At 39.9% G+C, this 17,757-nt stretch overlaps 1 protein-coding gene across 1 annotated transcript in view; it reads right to left on the bottom strand.

Annotated features, from left to right (window-relative positions):
- Positions 1 to 17,757, bottom strand: part of ACSS3 (acyl-CoA synthetase short chain family member 3) — a 72,627-nt gene that overhangs the window by 27,700 nt on the left and 27,170 nt on the right. Inside the window, exons 8-9 of the mRNA XM_088531197.1 lie at positions 9,707 to 9,858; positions 1,740 to 1,843 (exon numbers count right to left, since the gene is read on the bottom strand). Coding sequence (XP_088387323.1) covers positions 1,740 to 1,843; positions 9,707 to 9,858 — 256 coding nt within the window. The remainder of the gene's footprint in view (positions 1 to 1,739; positions 1,844 to 9,706; positions 9,859 to 17,757) is intronic.

Here is a 17,757-nt window from a genome sequence, read left to right as displayed (position 1 = left end):
ATGAAGACTCAAATCCAGCCCTTGTAAACACATCAGAAGGGAAATTTCTTCACTTCCCTGCCGAATAAAGGTCCCAAACAATGAATTTTCACCTTTCCAGATCATCATTCACCTTACTCAATGCTGAGTAGCTGTCATTACTATAAAACAACTTAAACCACATTTTAAAATACATTAAAATAAATTTACTAGTATTTGCCTTAAGGTAACAAATTAGTATTATAATGCTGTAACGCTCTGCTTTCAAGCTCAAAATTTTCAATACTGATTTGAAGTATTTCTTCTTGGGCATAAAACATGATCTAATTGAATGTATCGTAATCTCATTAGTATTGGATTACAAAGGCTTCCCAGTATGGCAGCACACTCTGAATGATATTTTACCAAGTGAACGACAGGGCTAGAAGTGACGCAACCGTGTGGGTTTTTTTTTTTTTTTTTTCTGTTTTCCAACAGCTAACGGTACGTTTTGTTTCACCGTTAACAAGGAGGTGACTGAGCAGCAAAAGGGAAGGCTGCTGCTTTCCCCGCCGTCCTCTCTGCTGTATTCTGGTGCAAGAGAAGCTTTTTGGAGGGAGGAAGAGCACAGGACCATGTCAACATAAGGGAGGTTCTGGATTGCAGGACAGTGCCGAGAGAAGCCCCAGCAGGAACAGAGCCTGCAGTGCAGTTTGGAAGACTCCTCAGCAGAACAGGAGCGGGAGGCTTCCCGGTAACAAGGGAAGGACCCAAAGGAAGTCTCAGAGAGGAGCGATGAGAGGAATTACTGGGCTATCCTAAGGACCCACCGCACCGTAGATTGTGGATCTGGTGCAATCTGGAGGCCCTTAATAAATCTGGAAGAAAAGATAAACTGTGAAGGGGCAGGTATGGAACCAGAGGATGTCTGCCTCCTAGCACCTCCATTTCATCTCACCAGATTTGACTGCTATTTAAAAAGCTAAAAAAAAAAAAGTAAATTGGCTTTTAAAAAGTTTTAAAACTTTAAATGTGTATTATCTAGTATTCTGCTGAAACAATCACTTCTTCCTCTCCCTTCTTCCTTCCCTCGTCCTCTTCATCACCTAAAATTCAGTCTCCCTGGTAGAGACTTTGATTCCAGCACTTTTTTTTTAACTCAAGACTGAACATCTTGCTTACATTCCGTAATAGGCATTTCTATAATAATGACTCAGAAATAAAAATGGGTCATCATTCTAATCAAATGGCTTATCTCCTTTAACACTGCATTTGAAATGGCCCTAGCTCATTACGTCCTGCTGCAGTCTAGTTTCAGAATATGCCACAAATGAAGACTATAAAACGCTCTTGATCTTCTTTCAAAAGTCTCTGAAGGCACAGTCTGAGTACAGCTGCATGCACATGCTTCTTTACCCCAACTGACACTTGAGACTGGTCTGAATAAACACATTAACTTTGTGTTAACTATATATTTCTGTACATCTTGTTGAGATCTGTTCTTGCCTACCGACTTGGGGATTATAGAGAAGTGGACAAAATAAAGGTATGGTGTCTCATACATGTCGACTAATTAGCAGATGTAAGGAGATCAAGCCTTATTATCAAATTCAGTTACACATATATTGGTACTTTGCCTTCTCCATTGCAATCTAAGCAAGGTGCTGCCTAATTAACTGAACTTCATGTTAAACCTACCACTACTACCTGCAGATTCAGGATAGAAGTCTGCAAACATTTCCCATTAACCCTGTTTCACAAACATATTTTAAAATACTCACCAGTCTGCCACCAGTGGTCTAAGACAGGCACCTTGAAGACTTTTTTTGACCATTCTAGTGTATCCACATCACAGTGCTCGCCAGCTACAAATAACGTTCTGAACCTTTAAATGAAAACAGAAAAGTATACATCTTCATCTGAATCAGGAAAGGAAAACATCATGGAAAAATAAATTCAGTAAACATTTGTGCTCTGCGTCCCAGATGAGATAGAAAAGGGGCAGAAGGACTCTTACTCCTGGTACTTACCCATCCTACTGAGTAGCAGGTAAAATCTTAGCAATCCTGATTGACTGAGGCTTCTTGATACATCATGTAATAGAAGCTTTCTTTTGCCAGCAGAAATAAAGAATAGTTAAATAGCTTGTACAAAAGAACAGGAACAACAGTTAAGCAAAGCATTAGTATCAAATACCAAAGAAGGCCTCAGAAGGAGATATCAGAGAAAAAAAACAAGATCAAAAAAGAAATAAACAAATCAGAAGACTTTTTTATGGAAATGCCTGTAGTATAACTAGCTAAGAAGCTGTCAATAATGCTCCCTTAAACTGATGTTAGTATTTTTTCAAATCATTAGTTATCTTTTTATAGACATTTGGAAATTTGTAGATAACCAATGGGGACTAAAGTTTTTTTTCCTAAGTAGAACCAGGCAATACAAACACATACACAAATATATATATATATGTATATATATATATACACATACTCACACACACATATATACACACACACATACATATTTTTGTGTGTATATACACATATATAGCAAAACCCAATGCACAGTGTGCAATCTACAGAGAAAATGAAGCAAAAGCATGCATACAGCAGCTGAAATTATTCAGGATATTTCATATTCTGAGAGATTTCTTGTAATCCTATTAGGTAACGTTGATAACAGAACAACATTAAGCAACTATGGGTCCCTGATGACACCATTAGAATTCAGCTCATTTGACCAGATAATCTGCAGTCGATTTTGGCAGAAAAAGATGCACCTTCTGGCAATACTGACAGATGTGATCTGGATTTTTGTGCTATTAAATTGCATAGTGCTCTTATAACTGGGTATTAAACCCACACACAGTCTTTAACATCATCAACATATATTAGATGTTTGTCACACTTTATCACCCTTCATTAAGCACTGCAAATTCACTTTACAGCCTGTTTAGGATGATAAGGTCCTTTATGTCAACTGCAGCATTCTCATGTATTATCTAAATTATTTATTATCTAAATAGTATTTAGAATCCAGACCTTATTTTACATTACTCCATACTGCTAAGGTTCTGATCTTCCTCACACTCATGCAGTACCTTTGTTCATATCTGCAGTATATTTTTTGCACTTCCAATTTTCTAAGGAGCAACTTAAACCCTGTTATACTGTAGATAAATTAATGGATACTCATGACACAGGTCCGACATCCTCGCCAAACAAGAAGGTACTCAGGAAAAGAACCATTTACCATCTTGCCCACACGCCTCCAATAAAGAAATAAAAAATCCTTTTCAAGTAGAAACTGAGAACTTTGACTCACTAAGCACAGATAAAAATAAATGACCAACTGTGCGCAGATGCACCACTGGATTGATATTCAATACTGTGTCATTACCTTCGGGATCTGTGTTACGATAGCATCGTTTCTATGGGCAGCAAGGCACGGTATTCATCTCCCTATTTCCAGAAAAAAATATCTACTCTGAATGTGTTCTTTAGGCTTCTATAATGCCCAAAGACCAAGAGGCAACTTGAGAGTAATTTACCTTTAAGACTCCAAATAGGCTCATTTTTATAGTATGTAAAGGCAGCAAAACAAAACAAAATCCAAGATCCTACAGCAACAACAAACAACACAACCAAGCTACAATACTTAGAACTTATTGTTCTAAGCTATTGTTATTGAAGTTATTGTTTAAAAAGATAGTTATAGACAGGGTGATGAACTTACTGTGATACAATTTGGAAGGGACAATCTTGCATGGCAGAAAAAGAAAATCAAGAATAAAAGTTTGAGACATTCTTACTTTCTAAACATATACATGTGTTTCTATTTAAGTAAGATTTTAAAGCAGAAAATCATCACTGGGAAAACAAAATTTAATAATAAGGGTAAATTAAGACATAAAATCTATTTTTGATTTTCATAGATAAGAACCTCTACTTTTAATAAAATCACAGTGGAAAACTGCGCCTTGTTCCTGGAAAGACTGGCAGAGAAATCTGAAACACATGACAACAAGTCACATCAATGCCTATTTTTAACCAAGGGGGGCTACCCTGTCACCAAGAATAATTTGAATTCTGAATGCATAGTTAACATGCACATATGCCCTATCACTCCAGACCAGAGAACCTGCCTCCCCTGTGCAGCATCCCGAGGCTGTGCCCAGGCCTTCCTCTGCCAACCCCTCCCTACGCAGCATATGACACCCAGAAGACAGCACTGTCATTCTACCCTGGGAGGCAATTTGAAACCTCAAAGGACTGAGAGTAAAGGGAAGGTGATAAGGAAACACATAGTCAGGCTCCATGTCTGAAAGACTGTTTACCAGTAGACAGTCTCGTTTCTTTCTTCTTTGAGTGACAATCCACAGAGACATTGTCAACCAAGTACTGCATCAACCCTCAAGGCTTCTTTGATGACAGAATGTCCAAATAAGGAATGGAGTTGCAAGTCACCCAGCAACACACCCTGGGATTAAAAATATTGTTCCAAAATATCTCCCTGTTACAACCACAGCATGCTCTACCCCAGCCAGGTCACCTCAGCAACATTACGTTGCACTGCAAGTCTTGACACAGCCCAGTAAGTCTGAAGGCAACTGGACTGGACCTGTCCTTCAGCAGGGACAGGAACTGTGTTGACTTCTAAAAAGCACTATACTTCTGGCTACAAAAAGCGTTCTTAGATGCTTAGGGCATGAAAGAGACATGGCATTTGGGAAATTATGATAGAAGACAGAGTGGTTAATCCACTGGCGCCAGAAGTTAGTGGAGGAAATGCAAGAGCATCACATTCAGCTACAAACTTCTGTGACTAAGTGGAAGCCTACAGGTCATCCTCTCCATGTCGAAGGCTGATCAGTTGGAGATTACTGACCTCTCACAGTAACACTGTCCAAGCCGAAAAATATATATTGAATATTTCCACCCTGCTCTTCGCTGGATGTCTGTCAGTTCCTGCCATCAAACAAGGCAGCCTCTGACAGTCTGAGGACCACTGACTACTAACTACATAAGGGCAAGGCCAGAGAGAATGCACAGTAAAGTTACATTTCAAGGCAAATTAGTAAAATATAGAATAAATTATCATGAAGTACAGTAAGCCATGTGCCCTAACACTGAAAAGCAGCTTTTTCTTACTGCAGTGCTTGGCCTAGTGATCAAAAAATTGATGAGAGATACTGAAGATTCCTTTATTGATCTAGAGTTAAAGGCAAAAAAGCATTCACAAGGAATGGAAGCACATGGAAACTCTAACTAGTAAGGCAGAAAACCTGTCCTGCCTAAACATTATAACCTGAGAATGGTCTTATCTATGAAGCAGAAATAATGATGATAGAGGTTGCCATCATAATATCTTTGCCATAAATGTACTACAGATCTGAAGTTATACACCAGTTCACTTACAAAAGATCTTGGGAAATGTTACCATGTTGAATCTGACATGCAAATAAAAACTTCACTATCTTGGAAAACTGAACTCTGAAAAGGTAAAAATAATTTTACCTCTGAAAAGTAAAAATAATTTCTGGAAGAATCACTAAGCACGGGCTCCTAAAGCCCCTAGGAGTCTTGACACAATGCAAGAAGCTCAGTATTGCATGTACATGTCAGCTCAAGTACAAAACAAACCACATCTCCAAACCATTGCCCAAAAGCAGGGTGTTCACATAGGTAATAAACTGAGCAACACTTTTTTTGGATTAAACAAACATAAAACTATTTTGAATTCTGGAATGCACATGCCAGCTTTTCCTGATCAAGAAAAGCTGTGTCTGCATCATGCTAGTTTCCTGAAGAACAGTTAGAAAAGTTCACTTGTACTTCTTAATATAAACTGAAGATAAAGAATTCTTATTAATTCTTAATGCAGCTAGAGACTGTGGATATTAAAACTTGTAAAAATAGTCTTTAAAAAAATCTTAATTGTTTTAAATAATTTTCTTCTGTTGGTTTATTTGCTTGTTTTCCTCCCTGAATTAATTTTACCTTAGTCGAGAGGATCCAAGCATTGGAGGGCTGTGTGACAGAGTCAAGAGAGAATGAGAACACACCAGCAGTGACAGATCACTTGCATCTTGTGGGTAAAAGGGGGCTCCATACAGGATCTCTGCTCAGGAGTCCAGCAGGAAGGGCCAGAAACGATCTACAGCAGTATAGAGCAGAAAGCAACTGCAAAAAATGTACTTCAGTCTTCCCAAATTGTGACTCTCAGTCACATTCTCTAGCAGCATGTGCAAGACAGATTATAAATTATGTGACAAAGTATTTCTTTCCAGCAGTTTTGAATTTGCTACTTCGATTTTATGTCCTCCTATTCCTGGGTTATGGAATAGAAAACAGAAGTTTCTAATCCACTTCATACTCATTATTTCTGCATATATTTAATGTAGTTTCATATTTCTTTCTGGAGTAAGTGCATTGATATGTATTACACGTATACACTACGCAATGCTACCCGTGCACTATAGGGACGGACTGTGCTGCAGTCCTAAGATACTGGATAGATCTTAGGCTGTGAAAAGCACAGTAATTTTACACAGATACATAAATTGCTCTCTTTTAAAATTGCACTTCAAATCAATTATTCTAAGGCTTCATAACCCTTAACATAGTTTGCAACAGCAGCTTCCAATCAATATGAATAAGCTGTAACAAGAACTGCAGCACGCTATGAACAACTGGGAGACAGTGTCTGCACCAGGTCAGTGTGATTTTCACCTTCTCCTTGAGATTGTAGTGTTTTTTCTGGATGCTTCTCTCCTGAAAGCATTGCATTTGAGACATTGCAGAAATACCTGATCAGGAAAAGCTGTGTGACTAAACTGCTAACTTAAAAATGGCAAAGAATCTATACAGCCAACTCTTATGCGACAAGAACTAGTAAGTATTACTTGTATCTGAATTTAACCTGTTGTGGCCCAATTTCATTTCCAACTGCCAGTTGTCAATCATTTAGAAAAGCAGACCCTAACCAAATCATAAAAAAATAAGTCAATTAAATGATGAAGTGGGATTCTAAATATGAGAAGATTGTTGAGGAATGTAAGACTTACCTCACTGCATAAGAGTCAGTTACAGTCAGTACACAGGGAACAGTCACTGTCCTTTTTTTTTTTAACCCACAGATGAAAAAGATTATATATTTTACCTAAAACTGACTCAAGCCAATCCAAGAACTGCTCAAGATTGAATCACAGAATGGTTGAGGTTGGAAGGGGATCATCTAGTCACACCCTCCTGTTCCAGCAGGGACACCCAGAGCACATGGCACAGGGTGGCATCCAGGAGCGTCTGGAAGATCTCCAGAGAAGGAGACTCCACAGCCTCTCTGGGCAGCCTGTTCTAGGGCTCTGGCACCCTCACAGGAAAAAAAGTTCTTCCTCACATGGAGATGGAACTTCCTGTGTTTCAGTTTGCACCCATTACCTTTTGTCCTATCACTGGCCACCACCGAGAAGAGCCTAGCCCCATCCTCCCTACAGTCACCCCTCAGGTACTCAAACATGTTGATCAAATCTCCTCTCAGTCTCTCTTCTCCAGACTAACCAGGCCCAGCTCAGTCTTTCCTCATACAACAAATGCTCCAGTCCCTTAATCATCTTCGTGGCCCTACACTGGACCCTCTCTAGAAGCTCCACATCCCTCTTGTACTGTGGAGCCCAGAACTGCACCCAACACTCCAGGTGCGGCCTCACCAGAGCTGAGCAGAGGGGCAGGATCCCCTCCCTCCACCTGCTGGCAATGCTCCTCCTGATGCAGGCCAGGATCCCATTGGACTTCTTGGCCATTAGGGCACATTGCTGACACATGGTTAACCAGTTGTCAACCAGGACTCCCAAATCCCTCTCCACGGAGCTGCTTTCCAGCAAGTCAACCCCTTATCTGTACTGGTGCCTGGGGTTATTCCTCCCCAGGTGCAGGACCCTGCACTTGTTCTTGTTGAACCTCCTTTCTGCCCTACTTTCCAACCTGTCTAGGTTCCTCTGCATGGCAGCACAGCCCTCCAGAGTGTTGGACACTCCTTCCAGTTTGGTATTGCCCTCAAACTTGCTGAGGTTGCACTCTGTGCCCTCGTTCAAGCCATTGATGAACTAGTTGACCAGCACCGGGCCCAGTACTGACCCTTGTGGGACACCACTGGCCACAGGCCTCCAACTAGACTCAGCCCCATTTATGACCACTCTCTAGGGGTGGTCATAAATGGGGTCGAATTCTGCACTATGCAGAATTTTGCACTAGATGTAGTCAGGAGATGTCAGGTACCAGGGAATGATTTAAGAGGCAAACATATTTATACATGGAGAAGCTCTTTAACTAGGCACTAAATGGGAATAATGAAATACCTTTCGATGCCTGCAGAATCTTCAGTTAGAGGATTGTTACTTAGCTGGAATTATAATTTGGCCAGAAAATGAGGTAACAGGTACCGTTGGTTAGCAAATTTTTCAGTAAATGAATACTCCTTACTATGGACTAAGTCATTTTAGTAATTGCCCACAAAATACTGGGCAAAAAACGTTACATTTTCTAGCATCTGATAACCAAAGAATCACTTCCTTGTCACTAAACATCACAGAAAAGTAGTGCTTTACAGTCTCAAGAGGGCTTGTCTCCCATTTTCAAGGAGGAGAAACTATTGAAAATAGCACTCAAAACAGATGAAAGAAAATAATGAAGAACTTGCATTCCTGTCTCAGGAATACATCATGCTTATTGATGAACAAAACTTTCCTGAGCAAATAAGAAAGTTGTGACCGATTTAAGCTACATGGCTTTGCATCTTCCCTCTGTCTTTAAACAACAGTGATAAAAAACGATCTCATGACTGAATACTGCCTACAAACTGATACAGTCCTTTCTTCTTGTTGAGCAAATTATTCAAGTCCAAAATCCCAGAGATGGTTCAAAACCATGTCTTTTTTTTCATTTTCTGAGTGTCTGCCACGATATTCTGAAGATTGATTGGTAGAAATCACAAAACACTCACAGATGCAGCTGAAGTCCGCGGGAGATCCATTTTGACCATATAAAGTGCTATACAACTCTAAGAACTCTGAAATACTGATGTATAAGTGGCTCAGAGTGGGCGTTCAAAATTAATAGAAGACTTTGACCTTAATCTCTCTGTGTCTTGGCTTTCCAGCTCTAAAATACGGATAATACCACTCTCTCATCTCTCAGAGGATTTGGGAGGATGAACTCAGTGATGTTTTTGAAGCATGCAGATAGTATAGTGATAAAGTCCTCAAAAACAGTACAAGATAGCAAATGGTTTTGTATTCAGACCACACTTTGAATAAACCCTGAGCAGTAACTAAGTTATGGGGTCAGAAACTGAACAACAGAGATGAACAAAACATTGACTAGCTGCTGATTAAACAAGCATAGAAGATCCTGTGCACTCAGTGAAATGAGAGGTCACATGGAAAAACAGCACAAAATCATATAATCCAAACTATACTCTAGGGTATAAGCACGGTGGAGTAAAATTAAGGTCGAACAAGCAATCTTAACCCACTAAGAATTCCTAACTTTAGAGTCATAATCTTCTTACACTTGCACCTCCTCCAAACTATCAATGTTAAGGTCACAAACAAACACAAATGCACCTCAGTAGTCAAGAATTTGCTTGTATTCTGCTATACAGCGGTGGGCTTAGCCCCAGACACTTGGCTATTCTTAGTTCATCCAGCCTGTTTCTGTAAGAAACTACTCCCAGTGTATCCTCAGTTCACCTTGTCAGAGAGTACTGCTTTCCCAAAGCTGCCTCCGGGTCCTGCTGACGGATTGCTCTAATTGCGGTCGGTGAAGTAAAGGCGGCAGCTACTTCATGCTCTGCTAGCACACGGAAATAGGCACCAGCATCTGGCGTTCCCACAGGCTTCCCCTACGGAGAGAGTAATTTAAAATGTCACAGGATAAAAATACTTCATAATTCCTTGACAGTTCAAGACATGAACACGTAACAGCAGCAGAAGCACAGCAACAGAAGTAATTTCAAGTAAGACTTAAGAGAAGCTTTTGTTACCTTGAGTGTATTCACTTGTTATAGAAATAAATTCACAGGCTTTGGGCGCAAACTCTCACATGAACACAGCACAGACTAACTGCTACTGGAAAGAACAGGATAAACAACGAGGTATATGAAAAGAGAGCCCCAAAGAGCTGCTGCTGCACTGGCAGCAAAGGAGGCTATATGTACTTTTACCTTGAAACACTGTAAAGCAGAGTCCTACTGAATTAGGATCTTCGTGATGCAGTGGCACTTTAGCTACCTACCTTGTGCACAGGCCTAGGATACTGCCAGCTCTTTGTAACCTAGAGATTTCACAGAAGCACACAGAATGGTTGAGGTTGGAAGGGACCTCTAGAGATCATCTAGTCCAACCCCCTGCTCCAGCAGGGACACCTAGAACACGTGGCACAGGGTGGCATCCAGGTGTGTTTGGAAGATCTCCAGAGAAGGAGACTCCACAGCCTCTCTGGGCAGCCTGTTCCAGGGCTCTGGCACCCTCACAGGAAAGAAGTTCTTCCTCACTTGGAGATGGAACTTCCTGTGTTTCAGCTTGCACCCATTACCCCTTGTCCTATCACTGGCCACCACCGAGAAGAGTTTGGCCCCATCCTCCCTACATCCACTTCTCAGGTATTTATACATTTTGATCAGATCTCCTCTCAATCTTCTCTTCTCTAGGCTAAACAGGCCCAGCTCGGTTAGTCTTTCCTCCCAGTTCTGGAAAAAATCCCAGTTATCTGCTTACAACAGGCTTCGTGGCACCCCTGTGCCACAACAGCACATAAAGACGAGAGAGAAGCCAAAACGCTCTTCTGTTTTACAGTGCGACCATTCCACTATTTCTTTAAAAACTAAACACTGCCTTGAGCTACAGGGAATATTCAAGGAGACTGTAAACAGAAGTAATTAGATGTGACACATCATCCAAAGGTAAGTAATAATAATAAAAAATAATCAAAAATAATCTTCTGCTGTGCTGCAAACATGAAAAGCAGGTGGCACAAGATCATATAATCACACTCTCATTGTATGTAATTACTGCAGTGAACAAACTGCTCCACATACGTTTATTTTTAAGTGATGCTGAGATGTTAAAGCAGAAGAGCTTTTGCTCTGCAGGTGTTTCATAACCTTTTCGTTAGAAAGGCCACAGTAGGAAGATGAACTTTGGCAGAGCCTGCAGCCAAATGAGGAGAGACAGATGCTCTTCAAAGCACAAACACAACTTGTCAGTGCTTTATTCAAGAAGCCACAAATACAGAGAAAGTTTCACTACTGCAATTGTCAACATCTTCATAGCACTACACCAGTCACAAAACACTTTTGTATCTCTACCATCCTTTTGTAAATGCAAATTTGGAGCATGTCTTTCCTAAGAAGCCTCATTCGCATTCATGCCTTTCATTGTATTCAAAAGAATTGTAGACACAACTTACAATTCATAACTAGCAATCTTTATGTGTGCTGATAACTTTCAATAAACCGTAAGTACTTTTTCCTCTAACACAGGACAAGAACTGCAATAAAACAAACAATACAATAGATAGGTTTAGTGGGGAAAAAGTATATAAACCTGTGCAATTCTTTTCCATTGCCAAGATGCAAAAGGAAGAGGGGCATTAGAATAACTTGACAAATTTGCTAAATCCAATATTTTCATAGCAACAATAAGGCGGTAGCAAAACAGTGTTACGAAAACACAGTAATCAGGTTTGTTGCCCATCTTCAACAGCTAGCAAACAAGCCCTGTCCTCAGGCAAGAAAGATTATATATAGAGCAGATTCACATAATAGATGATAAATAACACTGCAAATTCATATACGCAAACTGCATTGGACAGGTACTATTTTATTGCTTTTCTACTACCAGATTCACTACACTGTGATCTGAAGGCAAGAATTTTGCTTTAAGGCAAATAAGGTATTTTTGCAATGAGGTTGCACAGCCGACCACCAGCACAACCCTAACTCACCTCCATCCCCACCACAACCCGGGCTGCGCACGTGTGCCCATGCAGGCACATATAGACACCAACAAACACCTATATCCTCCTATATCACTGCCCAAACATAATGCACGTTCTTTGCTGCATATGGAAGTATTTAGCAAAGGGACCTAGGAGTCAAAAAGCAACCATTTGCTGCAGCCAAGGAGAAGGAGGAACGTCTTTCACATGGAGATTAATAAAAAGAGTGGGAAATCAGCTGCTGGCGGGGAACTAAACATTGCAGTCCTCAAAGAGCAGACACCTGAGCCCTGCCAAGGGATTCCCAAAACCTTCAGGCTGCCTCCAGCATTCCCTACAGGAAGTTCAGACTCATGGCTCCTGCCACAGCCCCGAGCCAGCCGGCGGGAAACCCCCATACGTGGGGAAGGGATGGATGTCTGATGTCTCCATATGGAGCCGAGGCACCTTATTCCACTCAGGATTTAGAGCGTGGCGTACTCCCCAAGAGCAAACACTTGGCAGAAAAGAGGTTTTCTTTGAAAACACAGCCTCCTGGCTTCAGTAGACATAGGACTGATGAGGCCTAGCGAGGCCTGAACACACCTATCCCATTTTCAACAAGACAAGGTCCTTCCTCCCTTATGCAATGCAGTTTCCAAAGGAAGCTCTTTCATCAGACTCTGTCTTTAAACTCTCTCTCCCACACTAATTCATCGCAGCTTTCGTGAATTCATCCAAACGTTCCAATCTCAGCCCTTCTTGGAAAAAGCTGCTCTTTCCAGTTTATGTCATCTCTATTTGCTGTTCAATACACCTGCAGATCTGCAACCATCTGGCTGGTAGGTCAGCATCGCATCGCTAGCTTACGCTAAAATAAATGGTCTCAAAATGTGAGAATTTCCAAATTCTCCTAAAATTCTCATTAACCAATTATGTAGCCAAACTGCACCATTTGTAATCATTTTGGACAGAAAAAAAAAAAAAAAAGAGGACTGTGGAGCAATCTAAAATCAGTTAACTGCCGATAAGGACGTGGCCTGTAGCTTTTAATCACCTGAAAATTTCCAGCGTAGGCATTTGGCTGCCCATGGATAAGGCCAGAGGTGGGGGCAAAGCCCTACTTGCCCCCTACATACACAAATAAATATCCCCCTACTACACAAATAAAGCAAAAGGTTTAAGGAAAAGAGCAGCAAATCCCACTGACAATTCTTTGGAGATAATTCCCAAGGGATAAGCTTTTCACATAGGAAAAAACAAACAGGCCTATCTGTAAAATATTGTTACTGACCCTGCAGAAAACCTCTGCCATGCCTTGGCAGGTGTTTGCAGTTTAGCAAATGCACAAACAAAACCTGAGATAAACAAATGTGAGACAAGGCAGATTCATTTCAGAGCCCCCCAGAATTATAAATGAAATTACCAGAGAGAGCTCTCATTCATCATATGGAAATTTTAAGTAGCACTGCAAAAAGCCACAAGAGATTTATTACCACATACAATTCTGATTTCTACAAAGTTAGCATGATAAAAAATAAAGCATAGGGTAATTGGATTCAGAATAGACTGGCAGATTGCTAAGTCTACTGGGGAATATTAGCAAATGGGATGCTTCCCTGGATTTCTGCCGGGATCAGTTCAAGACCTGATACTACTCAACATTTGCATCAATAATGTAGATGGAAATAATATAACAAAGATTACTGGCAGGATCTGTTGTTGGCATGAACTTAGAGTATGTAAACAAGGATAAGGAAGTTAGAAAAATAGAGACTTTTCTCTCCCAATTGAAAAAGAAAAAAAAAAAGGAACAGATACTTTTCATTTGAGCTAGCGGAATTCAAGTAGAAGAGTATCTTCCCTTTAATAACTTCCAGGAGACTCTTGGAAAGACAGACTGACAGGAACATCTTTCTGGAAGTGACCAGGTTGAACATGACATTTTTTGAACACCTACCAACTGCAAACACATCCTCAGGCAAGGTGTATTGATGGATGATGCACAATTACGAAAGAAGATTCACAGTCAGGCGGCAAGAATGACCAACAGTATGAAAAATTCTCCTAGGGAGGAAGTCAAAAGCCAGCAGAATGGATTATTGGTGAAAAAGACATAAGAGGAGCTATGACAAAATAACCAATTATGCATCAATAACAACTCAACAATTTCCTATCTATCTGCCTCCTGACAACAAGAAGACATTCAATTAAAGATCTCAAATAAAAAATTAAGAGGAAATTCTCTGCACATGGAATATTATATGCAGAACTCACTGCACCAAAAACCCTTGACATCCAAAACATAACAGGAGTCAAAAGGAAATATCGTTAAGGGCTTCATTCTGCTGCTGCTGGCCCTGCTGCCAAAGCTCCGCTATGAACCGAGATGATGCACAGCTACTTGGGCATCCTCTTCTCCACCTAGAATAGCACAGGCATCTTCTTCCTCACTGGAGCTCCCGTCAGAAATCCCAAGTACTGCAGTAACTACAATGCTGCCTTCATTCTTTCTGTCACCAGAGCTGGAAACTAAACTTTCTGTCCCTGCTGCCCTGTTGTTTACAGTTTGGGAAGCCATCAGCAGGAGCATCCTGGAGCGGCCATGGGACCTCAGGAAGGTTACTTATTCCTGAAGTTTGTCCTTGAAGAAAAACAGTATCTCGGACAAACTGGGAAAAAGACTTGCTATATTCGAAGATATTCATCACTGTTTTCATATTCCCGACAACGGTGTTATTGCAGGAAAGCACGGAGTTTCCATAGCAATTGTTAAAACAAGAAGTTATCACCTACCAAATAATTTAAAAACAAACAGATCACTTTAAGGAAAGAGGGCAAGAAATCAGTCTTGTTCACACTCAATAGGAGTTGTCCCAGCAGAGGGGATGTGTTTTTTCTCCAACACACCTTAGCCCAAAACCTTACAACTGTTGCTATTACAGCTACCTTAAGGGCAAATTCTGACTACAATTTATGAATATTCATTATTAAGACAGTTTTCTGAACACAGAAATAATTATATGTTTATTCTTCATAAACATTATTTTTCTCCTTTTGTGTACAGATTCCTTCATTTCCCATTTTTAATCTTCAAAAGAAGTCCCTGATGTCATAAGCAAGTGTCTGAAGACTCAACAGAGAAAAAATGGGAAATGTACTGCTACGGATGAGTAATGGCCCCACTGAGAGCAAAACGACAAACCAAACATGAAGGACAACCAGATAATAACTCTGCTTGTTCTGTAATATGCACTGTTAAAGATTTTTTTTCTCTTTTTTATTTTCCAGAAACAACACATTCTAAATTCAAAGTTACTTTTATATAAGGGCAATATACATCCTGATCCCCAAACATCCACACAAATATAAAACTCCGTTTTAAGATGATTGTGACAGAGGCCGATAGATATTTCACTTTCCCCTGTTTCCTCCCATCTTATTGTGCACCTGCTAGAATGAAACCTGCTTCAAGGCAGTACTAATTTGAGCAATTTATTAGTAGTTAAGAGTAGCTACTATAAAACTATCAAATTCTTTTCCTTCATTTATCTCTGGGAAACTACAGTTTTTCCCATAGTATTCCCCTCCTCTTCTTCACTAGAGTGGAGGTGATGACTGAATCCCTTTGGAATGAAGAATCTAATTAACATCTATTAGGTGTTTAAACATTAGTTACACTATAATAATTTAATACCCTGGCTAATGTGATATTTGATTCTATAAATGTATATTTCTGCTACAGGGAGAAGGTTTTGCTCTGTATAATGCAGCATGTTAGAGAAGTCAACCGCAATAGTCCCTGCTGGCCTTAAAATTCTATGAATCCAGCGGGAAATCACTGCTTTATTCCTGACAAAATACAAAATGGAATTCTTTTGTAACAGAATTAAACCTGAAAAGGAATATGAGCTAGTTATTTCTATATTTTTTTCTATTTTCATTTTCCTAATGAAAGTCACTTGTAACTGGAGTTCTCTAATTATCTGCAGAAATGCTGAAGCCACTGAAGCGCTAAAAATAGCACACCAGAATTATACGAGCATTTGGAAATTAAATTGAGATGAAGATGGGGTCTGAAAAGTACCCAACATTAACTGAATTGTGCAAGCTATAAAATCAGCCTTAAAGAAAAAAATTATTTCTTCTCCAAATTTCAGCTGAACTAACAGATTTAGTATCAACACACTCAGGATATATATGTTCACTGCCCCTAACATTTCTTTATTCAAAAGGGCCTAAAGAAGATGCTATTATTCATAAAGAAGGATTCTTAAGTCCCTCACAAAAATCAAAACAATACTTCTTGTCTAGTGGATGTAACTGTTGAATTAATCACTCAAAAACTGCAGATAATTAAATAAATTCAGAAATGTAAGGAACTTCCTTATATGGATGAGGGAAAAATAAAGAGAAAGACTAATGTCTATACAGGTATACACACGCACAGCATTAAGACTTATTTTATGAACATGCACTTGCATATGCGAATATATCTCACACTCATACAAACCACAGCAGATAAATTAGAATTTCGCCTACAAATTCCCTAGTCAAAACAGTCAACAATTTACTATTTTATTTGTACTGTACTGCAAAAATACGGAAGTGAGAGCACAGAGATCCTATCCAGAAGAGTATTGTACATCCAGCAGTTTGTGATCCTTGGCTTGGATACATTTAGCTGCCTAATCACAATGAAGAAGCCTGTCAGTAGCTCCCATTTGGCGCTAGAGATCTTGCCATCTGCCTGTCCTTGTCTTCATCTTGAAGTAAGGCTGCATTTTCTCATGTGAACATCATTTTCCCTGACAACAGAAAAGATGAATAGAACTGCTTACTTCTAATAAAATTCTCTAGGAAAGATCATAATGCCAGCAAACCACTCCAGATGAATCTGTGCAGCAAGTCATGCCCTTGCTGGCAGCATCTATGCTGCACAACCTGGGATTCCCAACACCTGAATGGACCTAAGACTAGGTATCCTCTTTTTCCTTCCAGTGTTTCACTGCAATTACCCATATGGATCATTTATGTTCCTAGGAGGTCAGATCCAAGACGGAAGGACCCCATGGTAGTACTGATCCACAAATCTTGTTAAGACTTTACTTCTGGACAGGGGGACAAGCTCAAATAAATTTGTCTTCTGTTTCATTTTGCTTAAGGATATTGTGTTTCCAAAATTTTCACAAGATCTTCAGATGCTATAGTCTGTAACAGCATGACAGGACAGGGAGAAATCGAGTTTTGTGGGACATGTATTTAACAGATTGTTCTTCCTCAGTCTTTCTACTTTACAGCCAAAACCACAAACTGTTCAGGTAATTTTCCAGAGCCAAGGCTTTCTTCAGAGTGTCCTGTCACCACAATGGTGTTAAAAAGATATTTTTCCCAGTAAAGAAACAGTTAGGTCACTTTTTCATATACTATTTATTAGCAACAGAAGAGTGTTGGAGTACTCTCCTCCTTTTCATAAGCAGTTAACTGAGCCTAAATGATTTATCGCAAAATGTTAAAAATCAGTCCTAGAGTTAGTTATTCAGTGAACTTTTCGGGGTTTTCACAGATGCGTCCATGTTATTACTGTGTAAATGAACAACACACAGAAAAGATCTGACATGAACAAGCTCTGAGATGAGCAAAAGGGAAAAACAGACAGTTGTACAAAATTTACTACAAAGCATCACGGATCTGCCACTGCACCTCATGTTATCTGCAAGTTCAAGTACGTACACAGTCTGACAGTGGTAGCCCCTCTGGATATTTTTTCCTATCTATACAAATCTATGTGTACATATTCATACATGAACATATAAACCAAACT

Source organism: Tinamus guttatus, unplaced genomic scaffold, assembly GCF_059628265.1.
Source record: "Tinamus guttatus ecotype Peru unplaced genomic scaffold, ASM5962826v1 Tinamus_guttatus_pri_ptg000399l, whole genome shotgun sequence".
Taxonomy (NCBI): domain Eukaryota; kingdom Metazoa; phylum Chordata; class Aves; order Tinamiformes; family Tinamidae; genus Tinamus; species Tinamus guttatus.
This window is presented reverse-complemented; position numbering and strand designations above follow the sequence as displayed.